The following is a 24,912-nucleotide window of genomic DNA, read 5'->3' on the forward strand; positions in this document are numbered from 1 at the left end:
GGCCCTTCACCATCCTCTTTGCCTTCCTTTGGATGCTCTCTAACAGTTTCATGTCTTTCTCATATTGTGGCACCCAAACCAGCCCCCAGCACTGGAGGTGAGGCTGCCCCAGCTCAGAGCAGAGCAGGACAATCCCCTCCCTTGCCCCGCTGGTGATGCTGTGTCTGATGCCCCCCAGGACAGGGCTGTCCCTCCTGGCTGCCAGGGCACTGCTGGCTCATGTTCAACTTTCCATTGACCAGGACCCCCAGGTCCATTTCAGCAGGGCTTCTCTGCAGCATTTCATTCTCCAATCTGCATACAAAATCAGGGTTGCCCTGTACCAGCTACAGAATCTGGCTCTTGCTGTTGTTAGACTGCATAAGAAACATACTTCACTTTTTAATCTTCAGGACCTTATATGGATTATACATCTTAGGAGACTTCATTTTTTGCAGTTGTGATAAACCATTATGTGTATTATTACAGTTGTCTGTGGCACTGCTCCAAATCATGCAAGATTTCATTCCAGAGACATCGCATGAAAATGTTCCTTTCTTCCAGGATCATTATGAGCTCTCACATGCTACTGAGACTCATGATTCTTATGTTTTCAGTATGTCAAGAACTTTAGGTAAGCAGTAGCCTGCAGCTCCTACTGCAAATGAATAGAAATAATTTCTGAAACCATATTTTGTCTTCTCTGAAGTTTACATGCATTCCCTATACTTACAGATATAGGTTTATTCACACAAATGTTTCAGAGAAAGAATGCTTCACTTGTTCTTCTGTAACACTCTGGTTTCCCAATCTTTTAAAATAACTTTTATAGAAGCAATGGAAAATCATTGCTTTTAAAGAAAGCTCACCATTTACTATGGCAAATTCCATACTCTTTACCTTTCTCAACTACTTATGTAGAACTAGCTATTGCTGTGGTAGATAGTAAAGCAACTGCTGTCCTATAGCATATAGTTAGGGCAAATCTAATTATGTGTTTCTTAATGCTGTAGTTCTACTCTCACGAAAATATGACTGGCCAACGGGGATACACTGAGGCAATAACACTTTGAGTTTTTTTAAATTTAACACACCCATTTTTCACTGTGAGAAAAATACATGAGCATTTATATTTTAATCTTTTTTGGCCATCCTCAAAAATGCAGTAATTGTAAATATATGGCAAATGCCATATAAGTTGAAGAAACTGAATGCTGAAGAACGTGGAAAATATAAAGTAATTCATGCATTAAAAATTATTCTTCCAATTTAGGGTATATAAGAAAAGGGTTAATTTAACTAAAATTACTCAGGGACACTAGTGCTAGTATATTTGTCTATTCTCAAGCCACAGAGAAATAACATCAGTCTTTATATTAGCAGTGAAGCTATCTTCAGACTTCCAAGTAAGAACTGTCATGAGAATGCAGATGAGTTTGTTTTAGTACTAGATGTTTAGGAACTCTGTTTCTTAGGGAAAGTCCTCTTGAGAAAAAGTAAGCTTCTTACTTGGACTAAGCCAGAAATGAGCCTGCTCCTAAATCCTATATGCAAAAAAAATTTGACTCTTTTTCCCATCCAGATTTTTGTGCTTCCAGTCAAGTTTTTAAAGATTTGAAAAAGGAGACTAGAAATAGTCTCTCATTAGGCAATCCAGAATTTTGTGATGCATGCCCTTAGTTTAGGTCAAGAGGTCTAGATGATTGCTGTCTTCAGATCACAAATGAGATTAGCCCAGGAACTATCTACTCTATTTCATTTACTTCAGGACTACTTCTGGCTCAGAATAGAAAATCAAAAAGAAAAGAAATGGGGTGGAAAGCTTCCAAAAAGAAAGAAAAAAAAAGAGGCAGTTGGAAATACACTAGAAAGCCAACAACACATCAAGTCTACATAGATTTCAAGGTCACTGTGTAATGAAACATGAATCTACACTCAACCATTTTCAAGATTTAGGTGTCCTCAGAACTTAACAGGGACGGTGAAAAAGTCCTCCCATCATCAACCAGCAGCCTTAGAGATGTAGTTTAGAAGAATAAAGTCTGATTTAGATAATTTAGTAGGAAAAATGATAGGGCAGCAATGTATAAATAAAAGCACAAAGGAAATAAAAAAACAAATTAGGATGCAAATATATTGGCTGAATGACCAAGTGAAGTGAAGGGTCAAAAAGTCCCATTTCTCACTGGTAACAAACAAGGATGCTAAGGTCCAAGGAGATAAAACAGCTTGCTTAGTCCTACAGAAGAAATGGCAGCCTTTTCACTTTAGTGCCTCATCTACTGTCATGTGGGTATTTACAGGGAGCAATAATCCTCAAAGGTAATGTAATTTGATAGACCTAGAAAACTTTGATGTATCTAAATTAAAACTACAACATTATTTTTTAGTGGTGCTTCAAATCAGACATGCTACTGCAGCTAAGTATAGAGAACAGTTCAAACGGAGATAATAAAATCCTTCAAAAGAACATCAAGAAAGCAGCATAAAGTGAGAAAATAATCTTTGAGATTATACATATCTCCTCCTTCCAACCCACAACCCCCCTTGCCCCCTGAAATAAATAAATTTAGTGAATGAAAACTGATTATTAAAATAAAGACCCTAAAATGACACAAGTATGGAGGAGGAGAGGGAGTGAGCATGTGAGAGAGATCTCAGAAGTCAAGAGGAGAGGGGTTGAGGCAGGGCTTCTCTCCTTACTTGGCACAAGCCACTGATGCACATGTCCAGGGATTCAGTGTAGCACCGTGTCCCATCCAGAACTTTTGGTGCCAGCTCCACAACCAGAGCCGTTCCTCTGGCCTGGCACTTCAGTGAGCATGGGTTGTCAGGGTCATTAGTCACGGGAAGCCACTCATACAGCTGTCCCTGGTACTTGACGTCATTGTGAGCAGAGCACTGCTGGGCACGAAAATCACCTGCTTCTGGTGGGCAGTCCTGCAGAAAAGAAAGAGGATAAGATCAGCAAGTCTATTCAGGACAGCCAGTTGCAGCATCATGCAGCTGGCTGTGTTCCACAGCTGCCAGATGGAGAGAATTTCTGTTTAGACAAAAAAGAGTGATTGAAATAGCTACAGCTACACATAATTCAACAGATAATTATACCTTTCTTTTTTCTTTCCTTGAAAGTATTGAAAGAACACCAAGACCATATGTAAATGGGAAATAAATAATGCACTGTACATGTCTTAACCACAGCCTTGTGGTTAAGAAAAAGAGGGTCACAATGCTCTTGCTGGATCTCATTCTACTTGTGCACATATGTGGAGAAGCATTTGTGCACAGCCACTCTCTTTCAGACACATTTTCCTCTTTGTCTGAGGAGAAAGAAAAAAGAACTACGTGATTTAATTGTTTCTTTATTTAAGCTCTTGTCACTAGCTTTTTTTTTTTGGTTCTGCCTCACTGGCATAAATCAGTTGCTTCGGCAACAAGAATCAGAAGCATTTGATACATATGTGCATTTCTTTAACCTAAGATTTCATAGCTCACATAATTAGGAACCTGCAACTGAGAAGACCTTAAAAAAAACCAAACACCTTTTTGACTCTTCAGGAGATTTGTGAGACATATAAATCTAACTCTAAACTCAGTTTACCTGATATAAAAACCAAAGACCACTCATACTACATAGAGTATCTTATTGACAAGAATTTTAGGCTTTTCTTACCCACATACACTTTCTTGCTGCCACTTAGCACTGAAGAACATCAGACAGGTACTCAAGACAGCAAGAAGAGCTTTAAAATCATGAGCCTTCAGGCAAAATAAACATGAGTTCTTTTTATTTCCTTTCCAGTATTTGATCCTTGAAGAATGGTATTTCAAGTCTTCTTGTGCAAGCAACCACAAAGGCTAGGGATTCACTAGGGTTTTCTTAGAAGTAATTTGAATTTCTCGCATAATTACAGGAATGCAGGAGGTAAGCTTTATGAAAAACATTAAATATCATAAGAACTGAGACAAAAAAAAAGAGCAAATGTTGACAATATGACTGCCTCAGATTATCAAGATCGCAGAGTCCTCCACCTTACTGCCGTAAGGAGATCTGCTCCTGGATGACATCTGGTAAAATGACAGATGAAATGAACAGTTGTTACAGTCTCTGCTTGGGAACTATAACATTTTTTTAATCCTAAATCACAGACAATCCCAAATGTTGATTATAGACTTGGTAGGAAAAGCTTTTGATGTACACACTACCACATAACTAGAGAATATATTTATAGGATATTTGTATTCTCTGTTTGCCCTTAAACTACTTCTTCCTATTAGACAATCATTAATGACAACCTTATTCACAGATTTCTTGTGCTCCCAGCCAGGAAAGTCTTATTGCTGTTGAGGAAACATATCTCTTCTTAGATTTAAATAATCACCTATATTTCTCAGTTACAATTTTTACTCCTTCATTCACTAAGAGTTTTCTGCATTTTTTTAAAAGGGTAAACTATTACAGCTCTGTAATGAATTTGCTATGAAATACATGGAGGCTGCATGTCACTTTGTGACATTAATGGATCATTTTTATTATTAAAATCTAAAATAGTTTTATTATTTTGTATTTTATATAATATATTTATTATACTATATATAATAATTTTATTATCAGAATCTAAAATAAAATCTGTGTTAAAAACTAAGATTTCAGATATCCTCTCAAAGGAACGTGGCAGATTCTTGGCTATGAATTTGTCATTTGTAAGCCCTTGGCTTCAACCCAGGTTAACCATTCTGGCCTCTCATTCACTGTTGGAATATGATTATGGCTATTTTGTTTGAATATTGAATAATCTTGGATCCCAACACTCCAAACCTTTCTTGTTGTGATCTATACACACATACAAGCTGTGGTCTTAGCCACAGATTACCACATAATTTTCTTTGCACCATGTGAGAAAATTTATAATTAATTCACTTTGTATTTGAGACTGATGCACCCCAAAAGTAAAGGGTCAAACTCCAACCAAAAGTTCTGTGATCTAAGTAGAAGACAATAGTCTTCCTGTTACAAGTTCAATGGATTAAAGCTTAAGAGAAAAAAGGATATGCATTAAATCTATCTCTAGAAAAATACATATCAAAGAGCAATAACCCGGAGCTCATTCTTCCTTTTTGAAAGTGGAGGTTGAAAGTCCAAGCCTGTAACTGGTATTTTACTGCTGGAGAGCCCAGAAGACAGTTTTGTATCAATATGTTACAGAAGGTTAAAAGAAAAAGCCTTACAATGCTACAAGTATTTAATTTTGATTTTAAAACATAAAGAAAAACTGAGGGGCAATTGCACACTTTTTATGAACATGGAGAACTTTTAATACAGGACAAAGTCTGGACACTGAAGTGATCAGAAAACTATGTGGGAAATTCATTATTCCTCTACAGCTCTGTAATTAGAGAGAAAGTGGTCTTTATGTTCTGCTCTTTTACAAAGGATGAACAACAAGACAGTTACAGCTTGACCCAAGATCTGGTTTAGTTCTATTTTCAAACAAGAAAAGAAGAACACAGTGGCCTTATTTCCTACCACAAAATCTTCTGGTGTCTATCCTTCTCTGAATTTTTCTGTCTGTAAATGAATATAGTCAGGTCTATTGGCTTGGCAGATGCCCAAGCCAAGGCTCAGTTGCAGAAATCCAAGCCAAGTCTCTTGTTTGGTTCAAGCTTGGCTCTACCTTCAGAACTTCCTGGCTCGTAACAGCTTTATTTTTACAAAGAGAAAAAGGCCCAATAAAGCACACGACACACAGAATTCATAATCCTGCTTTGTACAGAACTCAATACTATGTTTGTTGTGTTGGATTTTACTTCTAAATCAAAGAAATAAAAAACGTTCTTCAGCATAACAAGCCTTCAGGACACGGCAGGTGACCAGGACTGATGTTAAATACTTCCAGTCTTTGATATTGCGGTTGAAATAAAAAAATGGATTTAAATAGCAGAGCTTGTGTTTGAAAAGGTTTTCATGTGAAACTTGAAACGATTAAGAATTCATGCAAGCAGTCAGAAACACAGACACACATACTTATCTTGGCATGCAGATGTGAAAAAGGGTCAAAACCTGGTACAGTAACTTTTCTCCTGCTGAAATACTCAGTCCTAAATTTACCTGAAGGAGTTGGTGATGTCTTCCCATCAGGAAGGATCTTTCCTTCTGGTTAAGAAAGCACAAGTACTTGCATGTATATGTATAACACCTTCACAAGCTATATATATTTTTTTTTTTATGAAAAAATGAACAGTGTTGAGCAAATTTTTGGTCTGAATTCTGAATATTTCTCATTTTTAGAAACAGGTAACTGAGACCAAAAATATAGGAACTGTACGAAACTTTGCATATCCATTTATTTTTCGTCTTAAATTTACAAATTTTTATCTTATTATATGTCAGTGGGGGACAGAGCCTCTTCATGCTGACATTTGTGCAAACATATGATCAAAGGCAGATATAAGTTCTCAGCCTATAAATAATTCTAGTTGCTGAAACAGAAGATAAGGCAAAACCAGTGGGTTTTTTGCACGTACTTTCAATCAGTAAATTGCTATTTTTTCTAAGCACTTTGCACACCTTTAGATAAAACACTTGCTGTTTTGAGGCAGTCTTGCTGTGCTTTATTTCTGCACTGCTGGTGCCTGGACAAGAGAAACTGTAGACTTAACTCTAAAAAGTCTTCTTGAAAAAAAAGTAGCCTGCTTTTGGTGGCATGGGGAAGGGGACCCTCTGTGGCTACCAGCTAGCCCTGCTCCATTGGCCTGGGTGAAGCTACATGTTCCTGCAGCTAAGGGTCTGATTCTGGGAGCTGTGTAACATTGTGCAGCTTGTCTACCTGCACAACAGATTGACAGACACTTTGAGACAGCCAGAAGTCACGGGCCAAATCAGTGCAGTAGTGAAAGCCAGGTAGTGCATCTCTGCATGGGCTATGTGGTTCCGTGAGGAATTCTGCTAACCACATCTGCTTGGCCTGTGCTCGGCTTGGAGCATGTGGCAGCCCTGCTATCTGGCCACAAAACTACTACAGTCAGTCCTGCTTCAGGTTATTCCAGTTTTGGTACTAGAGTCAAGACTTAGCAGTTTTGTTTTCTTTTGGAAATTATCTATGAGCCCCTGCAGATATGAGGAACTGCTGCCATTGCACTTCTTGAAGAATCAGAAAGAACTAATAAGCTTGGAAGTTTCATCTAAGTCCATTTATCTTCAAACTTCCTATTCATTAAGACTTTTTAGGGATGAAAAAATTCCAGTGAATAGGAAACAACTGTTCTTCCTTTAACTCTGTGAGTCCTATGTGGGTTTTTTATGGCCTTTAGCTCACAAAGGCTCGTGAAATGTTACTGAAACACTGAGCCTGGATACCTATAACCTCTATTCATCCTGTCAGTCAAGATTTCCTCTACTGCAATGAAAATATATATAATTTTATAGGTGATCAGAAACCCCTTTGATCTATGAAAACCATTTTAAAATATATACAAGAGTTTCATCCTCACTTCTTAGGCATGTAATGTGGCCCATATTATTATGGCTTCATTTTCTTCCCCACATACATTTTTTTTTTAACTTGACCTTCTATCTTACCCTATTGTAATTCATAAGGTCCATGGAGTTTTGCCATGTTTGAATCCCATTCAAAACAATTTCCATTAATCAACAATCCACTGGAAAAGATAAGATGAATCCCAGATGTCCCTTGATGGTGATAGGTAGATCAGATTTCATGGGACAACAGAGGGTCAGCCTGTTTAAAGTTTACTTAGTGGGTGAAATGTAGAAGATCCTATCTAAGCAGCGATAGGTGGAAACAGTTGAGGAACTTTAAAACAATTTACAATATATGTGCTTGTATATTTGCAGAGGCCAAGAATGATTTACTATACCTGGAGCTTTTCCTCTGTGCAAAAAAATGACTAACAACTGGACTACTCTGTGCAGCATCTGATAGAACAGCTTATTGAACCAGTTCCATGAAGTACTCACGGTGTTTCAGCTGCACCAATTTCCCTACTGAGAAAGAAAACCTGAAGTCCTCAAGTAGGGGCTTGTCTAAGACCAAATAAGAACTGTAGATAAAAACAGAGACTTAGGAGATTTAGGGATTTATCAGAAACTTCATTCAGCCTTGAAGCTTTGTTGAGTGCCCTGCTTGAATTACCTTTCTTGCAGCCAGATTTTTCAATAGGCTATTCCCATGAACTTAGAAATAACTTAGGATCATACTTAGTTGCTTAGATTGAGAGAGGCTCATACTGAAGCCTTCTCTAAGAACCCCAAGACCTTGCAGTATATGACAGAGCAAAACTTGAGAGAAATAATGGGAACAAAGAAAATGGGGAAATACCAGCAAATGTTCTCTGTGTTAAATAAACATGGCATGGAGACTAGAGCTAAACCTGTCAGTGAGCTATAAATGCAAATTTCCATTGCTATTTGTCATTATAAATATTTATAAAATATTTTTTACCAAAAAAATGTCTTTTTTTGTAAGTATGTTCTCATTTTGCCAAATAGTTCAATATGCAGCCTTCCACGTAATTTAGATTTTTTTTATTTATTTTGCCCATCTCTTTTGAATATTAAACCAAGTGTTTAAATTAGATACAGTAAGTTTAATTTCAACATGAAAACTTCCAAGAATTTCAGCCAAAAACTAATATAAGTACATTAAAGTATACTTTTTTAAGTGCATTGAAAGCACCATATTATCAAATAGCTCAAAAATTAGCTGATCAAATAAAAAAAATTTGTCAGAAATACTGAATTTAAAATTTTTAACCCAGAGTCCTAACAAGTCATGAAATATTACTGTAAGAATATTGATTCAGGTTATTTTGGCTACAAAGTTTCTTTATACATTTACATTAACTGGACACAATATGGGGGTTTTTTTTGTTCTGTTTTTGAATTGTCACAAATTCACAGTTCTGCTTGCTGAGATTGCAAATCCAGAAGTCTAAACTTCTGTCAGTTGCTAGATACTAAAAGCACTTGTTTCCAAGTAGGAAAAAATAATTTCGAGATGACACAGTGAGGTTTTAAAATGCAACCAATCAGAAATACAATGGTAGTTGTTAAAAACCAGTAGTTCGAAGAACAGACTGTGGCCACAATAAATGATCTGACTTTGGAAGAATTTCCACTTAATAAGTAAACTGATATTAAATAAATTGTGTGTTAGTAAGGAGATATGTGTAGTGCCTATAATTTAATTTTTCTTCTAGTATTTTACTTCAAAATGTGAAGTGGAAGGTTTGACTGCAAAATGGCATTTCTAATCACCACTGGGTAGAAAAATTAAACTCTACTAATCATTCTTGTAGGCCTGAAAATATCTACTTGTTGATACTTCTTACACACTCAGTGCTTCTGAGAATTATGTACTTATAAGGAAGTTTAGGTTTGACACTTTCCAGGCTGGAGTTTAGAGCATGGGAAGAAGATAGTGTTATTTTGTAGAAAGTCAGACGAACAACACTGGTGCTCGTGTATACAAAATGCAGCATTAGCTGATAAGAAGCAGGGATGGAAGTAGCTTGTCTGAATGCAAGCCAAAAATTTTGGGATGACATTACATCTTCAGCCAAGAGAAGAAAGTGAGGTATATATAAAAGGAGTTGCAGGTGGTGTTTACAAGCTTTGGTTGCCTGATTAATGGGATCTACAATCTACAGATTTTTATCTCAGGCTTAAGAGGAACCTTGTTGAAAAAGCTAGTGTTGTGGTGCAGCTTCAGTGTCAGCCTCATCTTTTTTCTTTTTCTCCTTTGTCTTTTTTCTGATTCAGAAAGCAGTGCAATGAAAGGCAAAGTATCAGGGAAAATAAAAAGGTTTTCAGTCACAAGAAAACTTTTGATAATTGAGAAAAATGGCATAAATACAGTACATATTCCAACAAACAACCTCCAGACTGATTTTCATGTAAATGAAGGGAAGAGAAAGCAAAAGACATCAGAGTGGCAGAAGGACTGAAAAAGAGCAAGGGCATATGAGGTGGCATGACAGCTTGGTACAAAAGCTGGAGAGCACCTGGCAACCAAGAATGCACGTAGCAGAAAGAAAAAAGAATGTGCAATCTTGGGGGGAAAAAAAAAAAAGGAACGAGAACAAGTAAAAGTCCTACTCAGAGTTCGGAATTATATTTGTTTATTTTGCATAATGTTCAGTATAACAACCCAGATAGTTGCAAAAACATGTTTTCATTGCATTCAGACTGATTTTCTAAAGAAAAACAAATTACTCCTTCTCTCCCTCCCATGATTATATTCTAAAATGGCTGGAAATATGCTTAAGTACATGTGAATAGTAAGAAGAAAAAAAGCAGATGCAGTTCAAACCTAAATCATCTTCAGATTCTCTCATTCCTTCTTTTACTATTTACACATGTGGCCTCCTATCCATAATCTTTCCAGTTTCTGATCAACAACAGGCAATGCAAGTGGCAAATATACTGGGCTGGATTTATTCCTTTAAGGACTGTTCAGAATCTTCAAAAAACAGCAGTGTCAGTCTTCCCTACAGTCTTTATTATGCAAAATTATTCAGCACCTCTGGAATAATTAACATAGGTCACTGGGAAAGCAGGCACATCACTCTTTCCCTTTGCTTCTCTTTTTCTTTATCTCATTTTTTTCCCCTTCTGTAATTTAATTTCATGATGAATTAAAACCAGCTGCAACAAAATCTTGCGAATGATAGTGCCTATAAAATGTGTTCATTGCCAGACTCTACAACTATTTTTCCAATTCTCCAATTTCACATTTAAAATAATTTGCTTTTCGTATATGTGACTACCCATCCTTTCTTGAAAGAGGATGGTCATTAAAAAAACACGTCAGTTCACAGAAAGACAGCTTGCAAAAACACTGGTTATTTTATGAATATCATTCCTCAAGCTATGCACAAGATAACGGTAATGAAAGCTAGGAATGGGGGGAGATTTGATCTTTTTTGCCTTCAAAGACCACCATGTAACAGATGAAAACATAGGTCACATGAGTCTGGAATTTCCATCCTCTGGATTTTCAATGTCTTTTTGGATGAAATCTTTGAAAGCAAAATCTGAGTTAACAAAAATACACACGATATTGTGAACCTTTTCTAGTGCAGAATTTCACAGTAAGCTATGAGCTTAGTGAGTTGTTTTCAAGATCAAATTTGTGTGTATGCAGGCTTGGATTGTGGAGACAAAAGAGTAGACTTCATTAATGACAACGTACATGATTTATTTTTTTCTTTACTATTCTGAAAGCGACAAAGAATATTTCAATGTCACAGGTGAACAATTCAGCAAGTCTGGGGTTCCTAAATAGCTTTAGATTGACACTACACAAGCCATTCTTTCTGGGTCCCCCCAGAAAGATTGATTTGAAATCATAAAAGTAGTCCTGAGTTTTCATATTTCAACAGAAAAACTCAGTGATTTCAGCATAGTAAAGCTGAAAGCTTGAAGGCTTCATTTTGGATTATTTGATATGAAATAATTGAGTTCTGCAGCTGTATGCCCCACTGCTGGAACTGGTATTGCCAAATACACGATATGTAAAGGAGCTGTCTGACAAAACTATGCAAGGTTTTATTTCAAAGGAAAACTGTTCAGGTGCACAATTTCAAAGCAGAACATAAACTAAAAAGACCATCTAAAGTAATATTCCTTATCTTGGAAACTGAGTGATTCCAAATTAAGGGTTGCAAACCCCAGCCTTTCATCACAGTGACCCAGGAACATCTAATGGCAGTAGGATGCACTCTGTCTCACTGCTCCTAACATATACAGTGGCAGATCAGACACAGAAAGGGACTGTCACAATGTGCATGCAATGCCCAAACAGAACAAAACAAATGGGTTTAACTGTGGTCCAATTAGCCTTTAACAGTATCTATTTATATATATTTTTTTTTCCTTTTTGTGTCATATAGCAGAGCTAAGGCCTGCAACTTGACTAGCACAAATCAAACTTCCAATTCTTTACACAGATGTGGTGTAGCCTAAGTTCCTCAGAGGAAAACTGGACTTCTAATCTGCCAGTAAATCTATTTATTAACTTCACCAGTTGCTGTCAGCTAGGGAAGATGAAGGCTGGACTGATGAAACATTTCAGGAACTCAGGCAATACAATCAGAAAAAATTTCAGAGGAATCACAGAATTACAGATTATTCTGAATTGAAAGGGGTTTACAGGGATTATATTCCATATATAATCCTAAAGAACTGAAAGAAATCTTACTGCATAGGAGACTACAACTTAGATAGAACAAGTTTCTTTCATTATGAACTGTGGTCTACTGAAGAAAAGATAAGCTAAATATGAGCAAATATATTCCTTTTTTTAAAGTTAAACTTTTAAACTTTAAAAAAAAAATGTATTGAAAGGCTCCTGAATATATCCCTATCAGGCATGAGAAAGCTTGGCCTGGTGCACGTTAGATTTCATTTTCCATCTTTACTGGTAAAACTGACATTTCTCCATGTAACTTGAGAGCCTTTACTATTCTTGGCACCCAATAAAACTTTCCATATGAAAGCCTCTGTTTCAATTTTCACCAGTGAAAACACACTTTCACTTTGTTGAGACAGAAGTTGAAGTTTCTTACTTTATTGTATTGAAAAACTAAATTTGCCACATATAAAGAAAACCAGCAAGAGACTTTGGAAATGCCAAAACACTGGTACGGGCTATGTAAAACTGCTTTTCTAAGACACTCAACAGAACTAAAATGCTGTGAGGGCACACATGAACAGAAGTATATAGAATCATAGAATCAAGTATTCTCTACTAACTTGTCTTCAATTGTCAACAGCTTAATCCTCCAGCCTGACAGACTACCCAATATGAGCTGGTTATCAAAACTGATTGCCAAAGAGTACTGGGAGCACAGGATGTCTTGATTCTGCAAGTGAGGTTGTAAAGTGCCACTGCGAAGTTTCATTGGCTCTTATTCATGGTGGGTGTGGCTGCAATCCCTTCCAGAGAGTTTTAGCATCAGGCTAGGCTGTAATCTCTCTACTTTTCAAGAAACTGACAAAGGTTTGCCTGTTGTTCTGTGGTCCTGTGGTACGAAAGTTTAGATTTAGTTCAGATAGCTACGATGTTGTCACTTTCACTTCACTGAACTATTTGCAGTAATATGGACATGGCTATCATATGTGATGATTTGTGTCACACCAAAGCTATACTTCACTTACCACATTGCTGCATGTCCTGTACCGGATGTTTCGCCCTTCACAGGTCCTGTGTCCAAAAATTAAAAACAAACCCAAAAACGTTAATAACTGAATTTAAAAAGCCAACACATAAAGTTTACAATGTCATTAACTTCCCCATATATATCTCTAATCACCTACTCCCCCACAAACCCTCTTCCCCAAAGTAAAGTGTTTTATCTGTCCCTATTGATGTGTGAAAGCTACAACTCTTTAGTTTCCTACCTCTGCTTTAAAAATTACTTTCTAGAAGGTAGTATCAGCTTGTAAATGAGATTAGAAATGAGAATACAGAATTTAGCTGGAAAACAACATCTGAATGACATGAATAATATCTTCTGTCTCCAAGCAGTTCCTAATGATTTCACAAGTGCATAGTTCTGTCTACCTGGGCACATGCTCTAGCACTGGCACAGTCTGAGAAGGCAGGCTTTGTCTTCTGGGGAACCACCAGGCACTGGGATGAAGGAACTATGCCTGCAGCAGCAAGAACTCATAGTATAGTTTGGGTTTGAAGGGACAATCTACTTCCAATCCCACTGTCATTGGCAGAGACACCTTTCACTGGACCAAATTGCTCAGAGCTCCATTCAACTTGGCCTTGAACACTTTTGGGGATGGGACATCCAAAGCTTCTTCTGACAACTTGTTTCAGTGCCTCACCACTCTCACAGTAAAACATTTCTTTATAATATTTAACTTAAACCTACTGTCTTTCAGTTTTGATTTACCCTCTCTCAGGCTAGTGTGACATAGCTTTTTCCCAATTTGATATGAGGGAAGAAGGAGAGCATAAAGCATTCTCCTCAATGCACTGGTGCAGCAGCTGGGCCCAGTGAGGTCAAGGAGAGCACATACCCTGACATGTGCTCTCCATGGCTCTCCTCCTTCAGTCCCACAGCAGAACCATACCAGCCCTGATGCTGGCAGGGCTTCCAAAAACAAGGTCAACAGCCAGATACCTTTTTAGCACTCAGCAGCATGTACTCTGAGCATTTGACCTCAGGTGAAGTTTCACAATATTATGAGTTCAGACAGCATACTCTGCTGAGGCCCTCATGCAAATCAGAATGCAGGGTTTGGCTTTTCAAATGTATTCTTCAAAAGAATAGAATTCCTAGCATTTTTAATTTCTTAATTTCACAACTTTCCCCCCTCCCTCCTTCTTTCTTTTTTGGCCAGCACTTAACAAGCACACATTCCTTCAGGAATAAGTGCCTGCCAAACCTGATTTTTAAAATCCAAACCATTTTGAACTATCTAACAGCAAGGACACAGCATCTGCATTACTTTTTAAATTTTTTTTTTTTTTAAAGCAGAGAAACTTTTCTCATACTGAGTTAACTCTAAAATAAATGGAACAAGTTTCCCTTAAGATACTGAAGTCATCCTCTCTGTCTCCATCATCCACAAGACTTAATTTTGAAATTTACCAAGTAGTCATTTACATACCATGGTTGTCTAAATGATCAAAAGAGGAGACAAGTAAGTAAATAAACCTCATCACATTTTCAGAATAAATTTAAGTGGAAAGATAACACATTCTCTTGTGTAGCACTTTGCATTTAAAAATGATATTAAATGCATAACAGAAATATCACTAATCACTATCACTGTCACTAATTCAATGGCTTTGTAGCATTACATATTTAATTCCAGTGAATTCTCCATGCACAGAAGTGAAAAATGTGCACAGAGTATCTAGCAGTAGAAAAACTGTGTTCTGGCAGTACAATAATAGAAATTAGATACATACTAGACTATGAACTAAAAAACCCAACTAAAAGACCCAATAAGAAAAAACACACAAGCAACACTCCCTCCCACAAACAATACTCCAGTCATTCCTAAGCAATATAGGAAAGCAATATTCCTACAAAAATATAGGATAAATAGTTCATATTGCATTCAATAAAGGTACTTTTCTAATGATAGATAGCAAATAAAAAAGTATATTATGCAGAATGCAGGCAGCCCTAGTACAGGTCTCATTTACCACACTGAATAGCTTGTTCATCAAGCTTGATACCTGCCCCATGTGTCTCTCAGAAATGCCAAACAATCCATCAGATATTACTTTGCTTCACACAGACTCGCTATTAGCATAATTTCATAGCTGTAACTGATTAATCTTAAAACCACTGAGCTTCCAGGAAATGTTTAGCTTCCTTTCTATCAGCTGCCTCTCAGTTTCTTCCTCTTTTCATGGTTTCTTTATATTATCTGTTTTGAAATAAAAAAAAACCCCACTCTTCACTTGTTCTCTGCATTAGGGAAATGAATAAATTCTTTCATTAGACATATAACAAAATAACTATTCCACTCTTTTCTTCATTTCTCTTCTTCTGGTTAATGGCCAGGGTTGTTCAGATAAAATGTGAAACTCTGGATGCAGGTAGTGCTCTTATGATTCATGAAGACTAGGAAGCACTCTTGGAAAATTCACCTTGTTTCCCCAGCAAGACCATACTTTGAAGTTTGGTAGTTTGAAACTCATTAGTTTCATTAGTTATCACCCATCAGCCAAAAGCACGTAAACAACTTTCAGCCTCAGACGATATATTTTCACAATAGATTTGCATTGTAGTTTGTATGTCAGATCTGCTCTGCCTCAGGACAGTATTTCAGATTCTCTTAAGCACAAGTAACTATTTTGGAATTCAAACTCATGGGATTTGCACGCATATCTCAGCACGGACACTTTGCAGAATTCCACAGCACTGAGCCTTTAAGATGCAAGGAAGGATCATGACAGATTAGTGAGCCCATGTTGTGAGATGCAGTCATCATTTATCCTCTGATCTCTGCAGGATATAAATGACAACTCCTACCAACAAGGAGTACGCACAGCCAGTAGGAAAACTCGGAAGTCAACCAAAATGCCAAGTTCATCTTGAAGAGCACAGAAAGAGAGGGAGAAGTAAGCAATACTTCTAGCCTTGTCTGTTATCTACACTGCAGGGGATTTTTCAGTGGAAAAAGGAAGCTGAGGGATTGGCTTGACAGGGAATTATTATCATGTGAATATGAAAGAAAAGCAAACTGTTGGGAATCATGTTTCATTCCTTAAACTTAGTCACTTGTTTCCAGTAAAGTTTCTGAAAGAGGTTAACAACTTTTAATATATTAAAATATTCACTTCTCTTAATGTAAACAACCCAAACCCCTGGTATTTATTTCTCCAGGCTCCAGTTTGTAGAGGGACTTAGTTCAAGTTCCCCCCCTCAAAGGTCTCAAGTAGATGTGTATTTATGCTCAGCTAGAGTTAGAAACCTCGCAAAAATCCATGCCAGAAAGAATAGCAACCCCCGCCAATGTTGCCTGTATCTGTAATTACCAAAGACTATGAAAGAGATTTTCAGAGAAGGATCTCATCAACTCCTGACACTCTCAGCAGTTATCAGTATGTATGTGCACATACACAAGCAACTATGAACCATGGGTGGGTTATTTTTGTGTATATGAATTTTGATGCAGCTGTTCACTACAGAGTTTAGAAGTTGATGCAATGTTGAATAATCTCCATGTGCTTTATTTTCACAGACCTTGATAGCCACTTTTCTGAGACAGATTCTGGATTCTGCAAAGTACTTGTGAGATAAGTATGCTGTGGGTCTGTCTTTTCCCAAGAGATCTTAGGCAGGCTGTGGCATGAAGCCAGGCTCACATGTGGTGATAACAGCATCTTGCATCTCCCTTTCTTCATGAAGTTGCTCTCACCTCCTTCCCAAATGTGGCACAGTATTATGACTTCCTGTCATCCTCAGTATAATTTCTGTGTTTGTGCTTCTCTGAGGAATAGTAAGTCTCTTTTAGTATTCCAGCATACCCCCTTACCCTGTAAAGGAACTGAGAAGGAAGGTCCTTGCACACCAAGTTTTATGAACAAGAAAGATGCATCAGGACTGCATTCACTTTGAGGAATTCACTTTCTGAAACTATTTGGTTGGGTCTGCTGAACCCATGTCTAAATCATTCAATTGTCAATAATTTGCAAAGATTTAAAAAGATTTTTCCATATCCTTCTGTTCACAAGCACTTTGACTGCCATGGTGGGTTGTTGAGATGCAGTGGTAGGTTTTGCCATGCATCTGTAGAAATCTTCCATTCTCTATGTTTAGAAGACTGTCTCCTACAAGTTCCAGCATGTTGAAATGTGTAATATCATAAGAGTTACATAAATAGTTAACTTTGAGACAAGAAAAGTGGGCATGGATGCACAAGCCAAATTTCCCTGGCAAGTTTAGTTACAGATCATATGAATATTCTTCTGTGGTCAAACAAAATAAACAACCAGGAAGCAAAATGCCAACTTCAGTCACTACATGCAGAAAACCAGCAAGGCAAATAAAAACATGTGTACTGATCAGGGGCCTCGAAAGGCCAACTTTTGTCATAAATAACTTTTTTCACAACCTTAAAGTTGTTACTAGGCAATCAATAATTCTGATGTAAATGATGTTATTATACTTAGCATCAATGGCCTCGTGCACCTCATGAGGGTCAACAAGGCCAAGCACAAGATCCTACATGGCAGCAATCTCCACTATTAATACAGACTGAGTCATGAATTGACCAAGAGCAGAGAAGGACTTGGGGATACTGGTGGATGAAAAATTAAATATGAGCTGACAATGTGCACTTGCAGTCCAGAAAGAAAATTTTATCCTGGACTGCATAAAGAGAAGTATGACCACCAGGTCAAGGGAGATGATTCTCTCCCTCCAGTATGCTCTCATGAGATCTCATCTGGAATGTTGTGTTCAGGTCTGTGTCCCCAGCAGCAGACAGAACCTGAGCTGTGCAAGCAGATCCAGGTCACAAAAATAATTTGTGGGGTGAAACACCACTCCTATGAAGAAAGACTGGGAATGTGAAGGTTAGAGATGGATTCACAAGGGGAAAGTAGTGTTTACTAAATTTTCTTATATAACAAGGCCAGCCATCTCATTCACTAGTAGATGTATTTTTACTAGAATTTAGCAAAGCTTTTGATAGAGTTTGTACAATATCCCTCTGGTAATTTTTTATTTCCAAGGTTTTCTTTGTCTCATTCCAAGACACTGATTGCTCTTTTCTAAGTAACAGCTGGCATTAAATAGCACTCCCTAAACTCAGAAAAGTATGACTGGCTAATGCACTTAAAATAAAGAAGATCCAATTTAAGAAAAAAAAGGAAAATACAAAGAAAACCTGTCAGAGTGCTTTCAGGATACTGTTTATTTTCAGCAGTTGATGTCACATACATTTTCATCACTGCAGTATTTTTTACTTTTTTATGAATATCTTAAGAAGTGTCTTTAACTTTAGATTTGCGCATATAACATGTATTGCAGATATGCAGAAAGCAATTACAGTTGTGAATGTTTTTCAGTATGCAAAAAAGGCAGAAAAGCAAAAATTAAAAAAAAAAAAAAAAAGCCTCTCAGCAAAACAAGGATGAGAGGTCTCTTCACAACCCAAGTGGAAAGAACTACAATATAAAATATCACCTGCTCTGCTGTATCAAAAATATACCATACAGAATATAATGCAGGCTCAAAAGTACTAACAACCCAAATCTAAACATTCTAGAAACTGGAGCAGGATCCAGGTTTTTTTGCAGCTGGTCTTTATAAAGCAAATGTTCTGAACAGGATTGCAAGTTCTCCATTCTGAGGAAGTTTACACCAACATTTAGATCATGTGTGTTAGCCCATGCCCACTGAAATTTCACATGAACAATCTAGCGCTTGTGTCTTCAAAAAATCACATTTTAAGTTTCTTACATGAATTAAGGCTTACTAAAACTCCACAAAGGCCTGACTGATGTAATTCTTTTTAAGTCCAGGAACAGATTTACTGATTGACTTACGAATAGCTGAGAGCTTTTCCAACGAACCTAGACATATGAACAGTACATTATCTGAATGAGGGCTTTACAGACATTTTTGTTTGGTAGGCTACTTCTCATCAGAGAGATGCATTTATGTACACCATATCCATCATCCACCTGCAAGTACAATGCTGAGTATTGTTCATTCTGCTACACACCAGTTTTTCACCAAAAACACCAATACATAACATATCTGTGTCTGGTCTAGCAAGGGATTACACAGGAAAACAACACTAGGAAAGCATTTTCTATAATTTTTGATAATTCAGTGAGGCACTGAAGCCAGAAATTAGGACAGCCAGCACAATATATCTAACTGGTTTTCTGAAGACCACCAGCAGTCACTCCACAGACTACAGTGCTGATTTATATTGTGTAAAATTTGCAGCTTCTTATACTGCTGACATGTTGATTCAGGTATGTTGCTTGCTGCCTCTGACATTAGAAAGAATTATAGTTGTAATCTCTCTCAAAAATTTGGAAAACTTTCTCCATCAACTGAAACCAGAAAATAGTTTCAAACTTCTCATAATTACAGATTTCACTAATTGCAGAGTAAATACAATAATAAAATCCTTTTAAAAATGCTGCTAGGTAACACAGACTTAACTAGAAGCACCTACAAACTAAAGAAACTAAAATTTTCTTCCAGCTATTTGGAATCATACACTATATCATGGAGGATGAGTTAACCATCTAGAAGTCCCAACAGAAGCAGAAAAAGCCCAGCAATTCAGGCATCCTGAAGGTCTTTGAAGAAAGCAATACACTACACTAGTATACAGATACAGTTTTAAACAAGGTAATGAGAAACATCCTCCTAAATAATTTCATAGTGCAGATCACCTAAGAATTTTATGACATTTTATGACATATGACTCTTCATGAGTGATGTGGTATGCTTCAACAGAATGCCATCTATTTTTGGGGATGTATTCAACAACTTTCGTAGCATTTGTGCACAACTATTTTACTCTTTTTTTCAGACCTTAAACTAGAAAAAGGCTTATTCTCAAAGTCAAAAAACTCTACAGTATTTAAACTTCTAGTTTTGACCACTGCAGGAACATTTCATAAATGTTTAAAAAAGCCTAATCTGGCTTATTTAATACAGCCAGGATAGAGCAGGCTGCATTTATATCATTACACAATAATTAGAGTAATCATGTTAGCTTCTCTTTGGTAAAGAAGCAAATCCCAGCCTACATAACTGCATCACTGTAATTTTCACTCAGAAAGTTTAAAGGAACTTTTATCAGTGTTAGATGTGAAAAACTTCAGAATCTCTGGAAATCAAAGCCCTGGAGACAGATGACTTTGAATGCGGCCTGAAAATAAAGGTCACAAACACTTGCTGGGGCTAGATTCTAAATTCAGTGGTGAAGCAGCAACAGCAGCCAATATGTTGGTATCAAAGTTGTATACAGATGAAACTTAAAACAATATTTTTCCAAATATGAATGTTTCCAAATTTGTTGTTTCCTGTTTTCAATGTCAGCCAGAAATAAGAGAACAGTTCCTTGTTCTCTTATTTAACTTCAAACATGAATAACATGCATCTATTCCATCACTGTCTGACAAACAGAAACCATTTGATGTTTGATTTGTAAACCACTAATATGTGTGATCAAAATTAGAATATATTACTCCTTAATGAAAAAAATCTAATTTATTTATGAACCAAGTCAACTGACAATAATGCTATGAGTCATTTATGAAGATCTATTGTTTTCACTTGGCAAAATGCAGTGGCAATGGCCAAACAACCAAACAAGTGAATCACTTCAGTTAACTTAGCAGGCTGAGCTAGCAGAAAAGCTATTTCATATTTGTGGTTCACTAGCATTACCAAAAGGCAGTCATCAGGTGAAGAAAGAAAGGGAGGTGTTTGAAAAGAAGAGAAAAATTTGTTCCAGTAAGTGACATAGACAGTATGAAGCAGATGAACAATGCTGGGATTAACTCTCTCTAGTTTGCTACATTTTTTTTTTAATTTTTATTTTTATTTTTATTTTTATTTATTTTTTGGTTTTATGTGTGATTTTCTTTGTTTTGTCCTATTGATGGTTTTGGTTTGTTTGTTTTTTTTTTTAAATCTCAGGTACTTTTATACTTTTGTACTGTTAGGAAAATGTTAATGCTGACTTTCTTCTGCTACTGAACACAAACCCCTCACTTAACGGTGGAAAAACTCCACTCTATTCAGAAGTTTATGCAATATTTCCTAAAGGTAAGGGTGATGATCTCAAATTTTGTCCCTTTAGCTTAGATTCAGTAACCTTGGGACCCCGTAACTAGCTCAGCACTCTGCTGTACACAAACTATTCTATGCTTCATGTTTTTTCATAAACAGAAGCCATAGACAAACATGGAGGGTTTCTAAGCAGTTTAAAGAATAGATTACATATCTACTATGAGCAAAAATAGTTTGCAAATCTTTAGGACATGCTTATCTTCTGCTACATGCAGCCTAACTTTAAAAGAAAGTGTTAGTGAATTTGGAAGCTGATTGAAAAAAGAATCAGAATTATCTTCTTGCAAAGCCTAGACAGAGCAAAATGGTATCATTGTTACTGTGTTACTCATCAATATGTAAAGTACGATTCCAGAAAACACAGTATATTTTTAGATCAACACGGGTAAACACGTGAATAAGAGAATTTAGAATTTCTTTTAAAATTTGAAACTATATACCAGTACAGGAAATAAATGCACAATTAATTTTGGATATCTAATTCAGATACCTAATTCTAATTTATTATTACTCTGTTTGCGTTTGTTTGAATCAATATGGACACTTATTAATACCTGGATGAAATGTATTTGAGTTATTATCAATCACTATGCTAGATGACAAATGCCAGCAGTGCTGCAGAATCAACAGACTGCAACAAATAAGAGTTGGACTCCAAGCAAGAGGGAAAAGTCCATATTGCAGTGCCTCTCTATCTGTATTTCCATAATCTCTGTATCCAAAGCAGCCAATAGATAATAAATCTTCGTTCCCTATAGCAGCTCAAATGTTGGTAGTTTGGCCCTCAAGACAAATAGGAGTGGTCTATGGCTCTCCTCAATACAAGTTTTCACGAGTAGCGCTGCATGGCAGTTCATTTAAAAAAAACAAACAAAAAACCAACAATAAAAACCAATAACAACAAAAATACATATAATTAGTCCCAAAACCCAGCAACATTTAAAAGTCTCTTTACATAAATAACAACAGTATCAGAAGTTAAAAGAGTTATTGCAAACAAAGTCCATGGAAAGTGTCATCCTTTGAGTTTTGATACTCTAATTAATAAAACTATTTTTCTGGTAGTTTATTCTGCCCTTGGAGTGATCCAGTGATTGCTGTTAGCATGGGATACCACCAGGATATAAAACTGACTTGGGTTGACAATCCCTTTCTGCTTGTGTGACTGGCATTTGTATTTATATCATTATCATAATGGCCTTAGCATAATCAGAACCAGTTTTTCTAATGAAATTTACTGCTAAACAGGCACTACCCTGAAATTTTTGCTGTTTAAAACACAATAATACAGAATTTTTCACTAACACTTTCCATTCTTTCATCACAGCTGTGAAGGCCTAATGCAAAACATGTTCCCAAAACAAACAACACAAGCACAAACATAACTTTGGTAAATAAAAGCTGGAAAGAAAGCTGGTTTCTTTTATTTAGCCATGTATATTAATGGTGTTTAGGAATGGGCAATTAGCCTTTCTATTTCTTCAAAGCAGATGCACTAGGCTCCCTATTCATATGATGCTCTGAAAGTCACCTCATACAGAACTAAAAGATAAAAGGCATAATAAACATTCCTCCTAGGATGATCAATGTTTAGGATTAATTTGTTCCAATTTGTTCTAAATGTGTTGCCAGAAGAATCTAGTACTGCCTTCAAGATGCAGTGAAATTACACATAACAAATACATGAGATAAACTGTACTGACCAAGAAATTGTCCCACAGAGATGGACATTTTGGTCAAGCCTTGCCAGCTTTGAAGTACTCATGCGAGCAGACTTATTTGGAAACCTTAGATGAGTTTCTTTTATCTGTTCCTTCTCTGACATAGCAGCTTAAAATGTATGTTTAGCAGAAAAATTAATCATTTAAACCCTGTACTTAATTAACAATTGCATATAGACCAGGAAAAATTAAAAACTATCACACATTTGAAAGAGTGCTAAATCCAGGACAAGTGTTACTATTTATGATTTATTGCTACTGGGCACCAAAAGCCACACAAAATTAACTCCCCGCTTCCTATCCTGGAAATTGGAGGTTTCCATGCCTGAATGGGTCATAGTCTGAGGTGGGTTTCTTAAGGCAGGAAGCATTGCTTGTGTCCTGAAGCGACACAAGGTAAGGTAGTGTATGAAACCCAAGTCCATGTGATTATCGAGGTTATTCCCTGTTCCGCTGGTGAAGCTTCAGGATTGACCTGAAGAGCACAAGAGTTAAAGAGAGTCTGGACAAAATGGTTTATGCTCACATATTACAGAATGACAACTACTACTACTATATGGAACTCCAAGATTCACCTTCTAGAGCCTACAGAAACAGTTTCTGAGGGAGGAGAGAAAGCACCTACCGCTCCAGATCTCCTGATATGTCTGGGATCGTGTTTACATTAAAGCAACATATTGAAGATCACTTATTTATTTAAGTATGGAAAACTATATAATGTGATTAAAATTATGTTCCTGTCTCTGAAATTTCAGATTTTGAGGTGAATGCAGAATCACAACTGGCCATGAAACTAACAAGGTGTTAGAATCTGGTCCCACCTTTAAAACCAATATTTTTTTTCTTATCCATGGGAATGAGATAGCAAAGTACTGGTTTTCCACTTATTTCAACAGATGCCTTTGCCTAGCTTTTCTTCCAGCAGACTTCTGCACACAGTCAACTCAATAAATGGGGCTACTAGGAGACTGTTCACAGATAAAGCTAAAATACACAAAATCCTATTCTGGTGTTATGGTTCGATGCCTTATACTTCTTTCTGGTCTTCACTAAACAACATCACATACTAAAATGTCAGACAGAGGAAATTATTTGGACTATGTGGCCACTGTTTATTATATTAACGTCAGTTTTATAAGCACAAGAATAAAAATATGAAAGAAAGTATGCAGGATGAAAAATTGTATTAGATTTTTTTTATCCTACAATATATATGGTATCAAAGATGGCGATAAGCCATAAAGTTTGGGTCTGGAGTTTCCCTTCATATCCTTTATCAGAAATCTGTTAATATTTATCACATATACCATTTTTATTGCAGCTGATTTTTTTCTCTAAAGTAGATAGAAATAATATTTGCTAGAAATATTTTGTAGGTAAAACTTACATAAAGTACAGAGTGGAAAAAAAGTCAAATGAGTTGTTCATTTTCCATTGCAAGCTCGTAACTGGGTAGGAATAAGATCTCAGATGCCTGACTGGGTACCCAGAATTCACCTTTGTACCAGATCATTTTATTTCTGTTAGTTGGGAGGGGCCTTGCTGGTATTGAAGACTTCCAACCTGAAATTTGATTTGTAAGGTATCCTTTGTAGAATTTTTACTCTCTTCTATATAGCTCAGGATGCCACCTTTGATTAATGTGTTGCTTTCATAGTCAGTGTGGCTGAGACTGTGGGGTACTAAATGTAGTGAATTATCTGTATTCTGGTACGAATGCATGACAACTCTTACTGCTTAAATGCTGAAAGTAGATGGAAGTTTCAACTTCAGGAGCTGGCAGCCTTTCAACCTGTCCAGACCACTTTTTTGTCTCCATGGGTTCTTGCTGTATTTTAAAGGGTGTTGCCTTATCAAGAGTGTTGGCTGCTTGCCCAAATAAAAA

The 24,912-nt window shown here is 36.7% G+C and overlaps 1 protein-coding gene across 5 annotated transcripts in view; it reads right to left on the bottom strand.

The window, feature by feature from the left end:
- Positions 1–24,912, bottom strand: part of ADAMTSL1 (ADAMTS like 1) — a 417,470-nt gene that overhangs the window by 136,443 nt on the left and 256,115 nt on the right. For all 5 annotated transcript variants that reach the window (XM_023943414.2, XM_023943413.2, XM_086867601.1 and 2 more), the window contains 2 exons: positions 13,160–13,205; positions 2,683–2,919 (listed from right to left, as the gene is read on the bottom strand). In XM_023943414.2, coding sequence (XP_023799182.2) covers positions 2,683–2,919; positions 13,160–13,205 — 283 coding nt within the window. The remainder of the gene's footprint in view (positions 1–2,682; positions 2,920–13,159; positions 13,206–24,912) is intronic.

Source organism: Cyanistes caeruleus, chromosome Z, assembly GCF_971803275.1.
Source record: "Cyanistes caeruleus chromosome Z, bCyaCae1.hap1.1, whole genome shotgun sequence".
NCBI lineage: Eukaryota > Metazoa > Chordata > Aves > Passeriformes > Paridae > Cyanistes > Cyanistes caeruleus.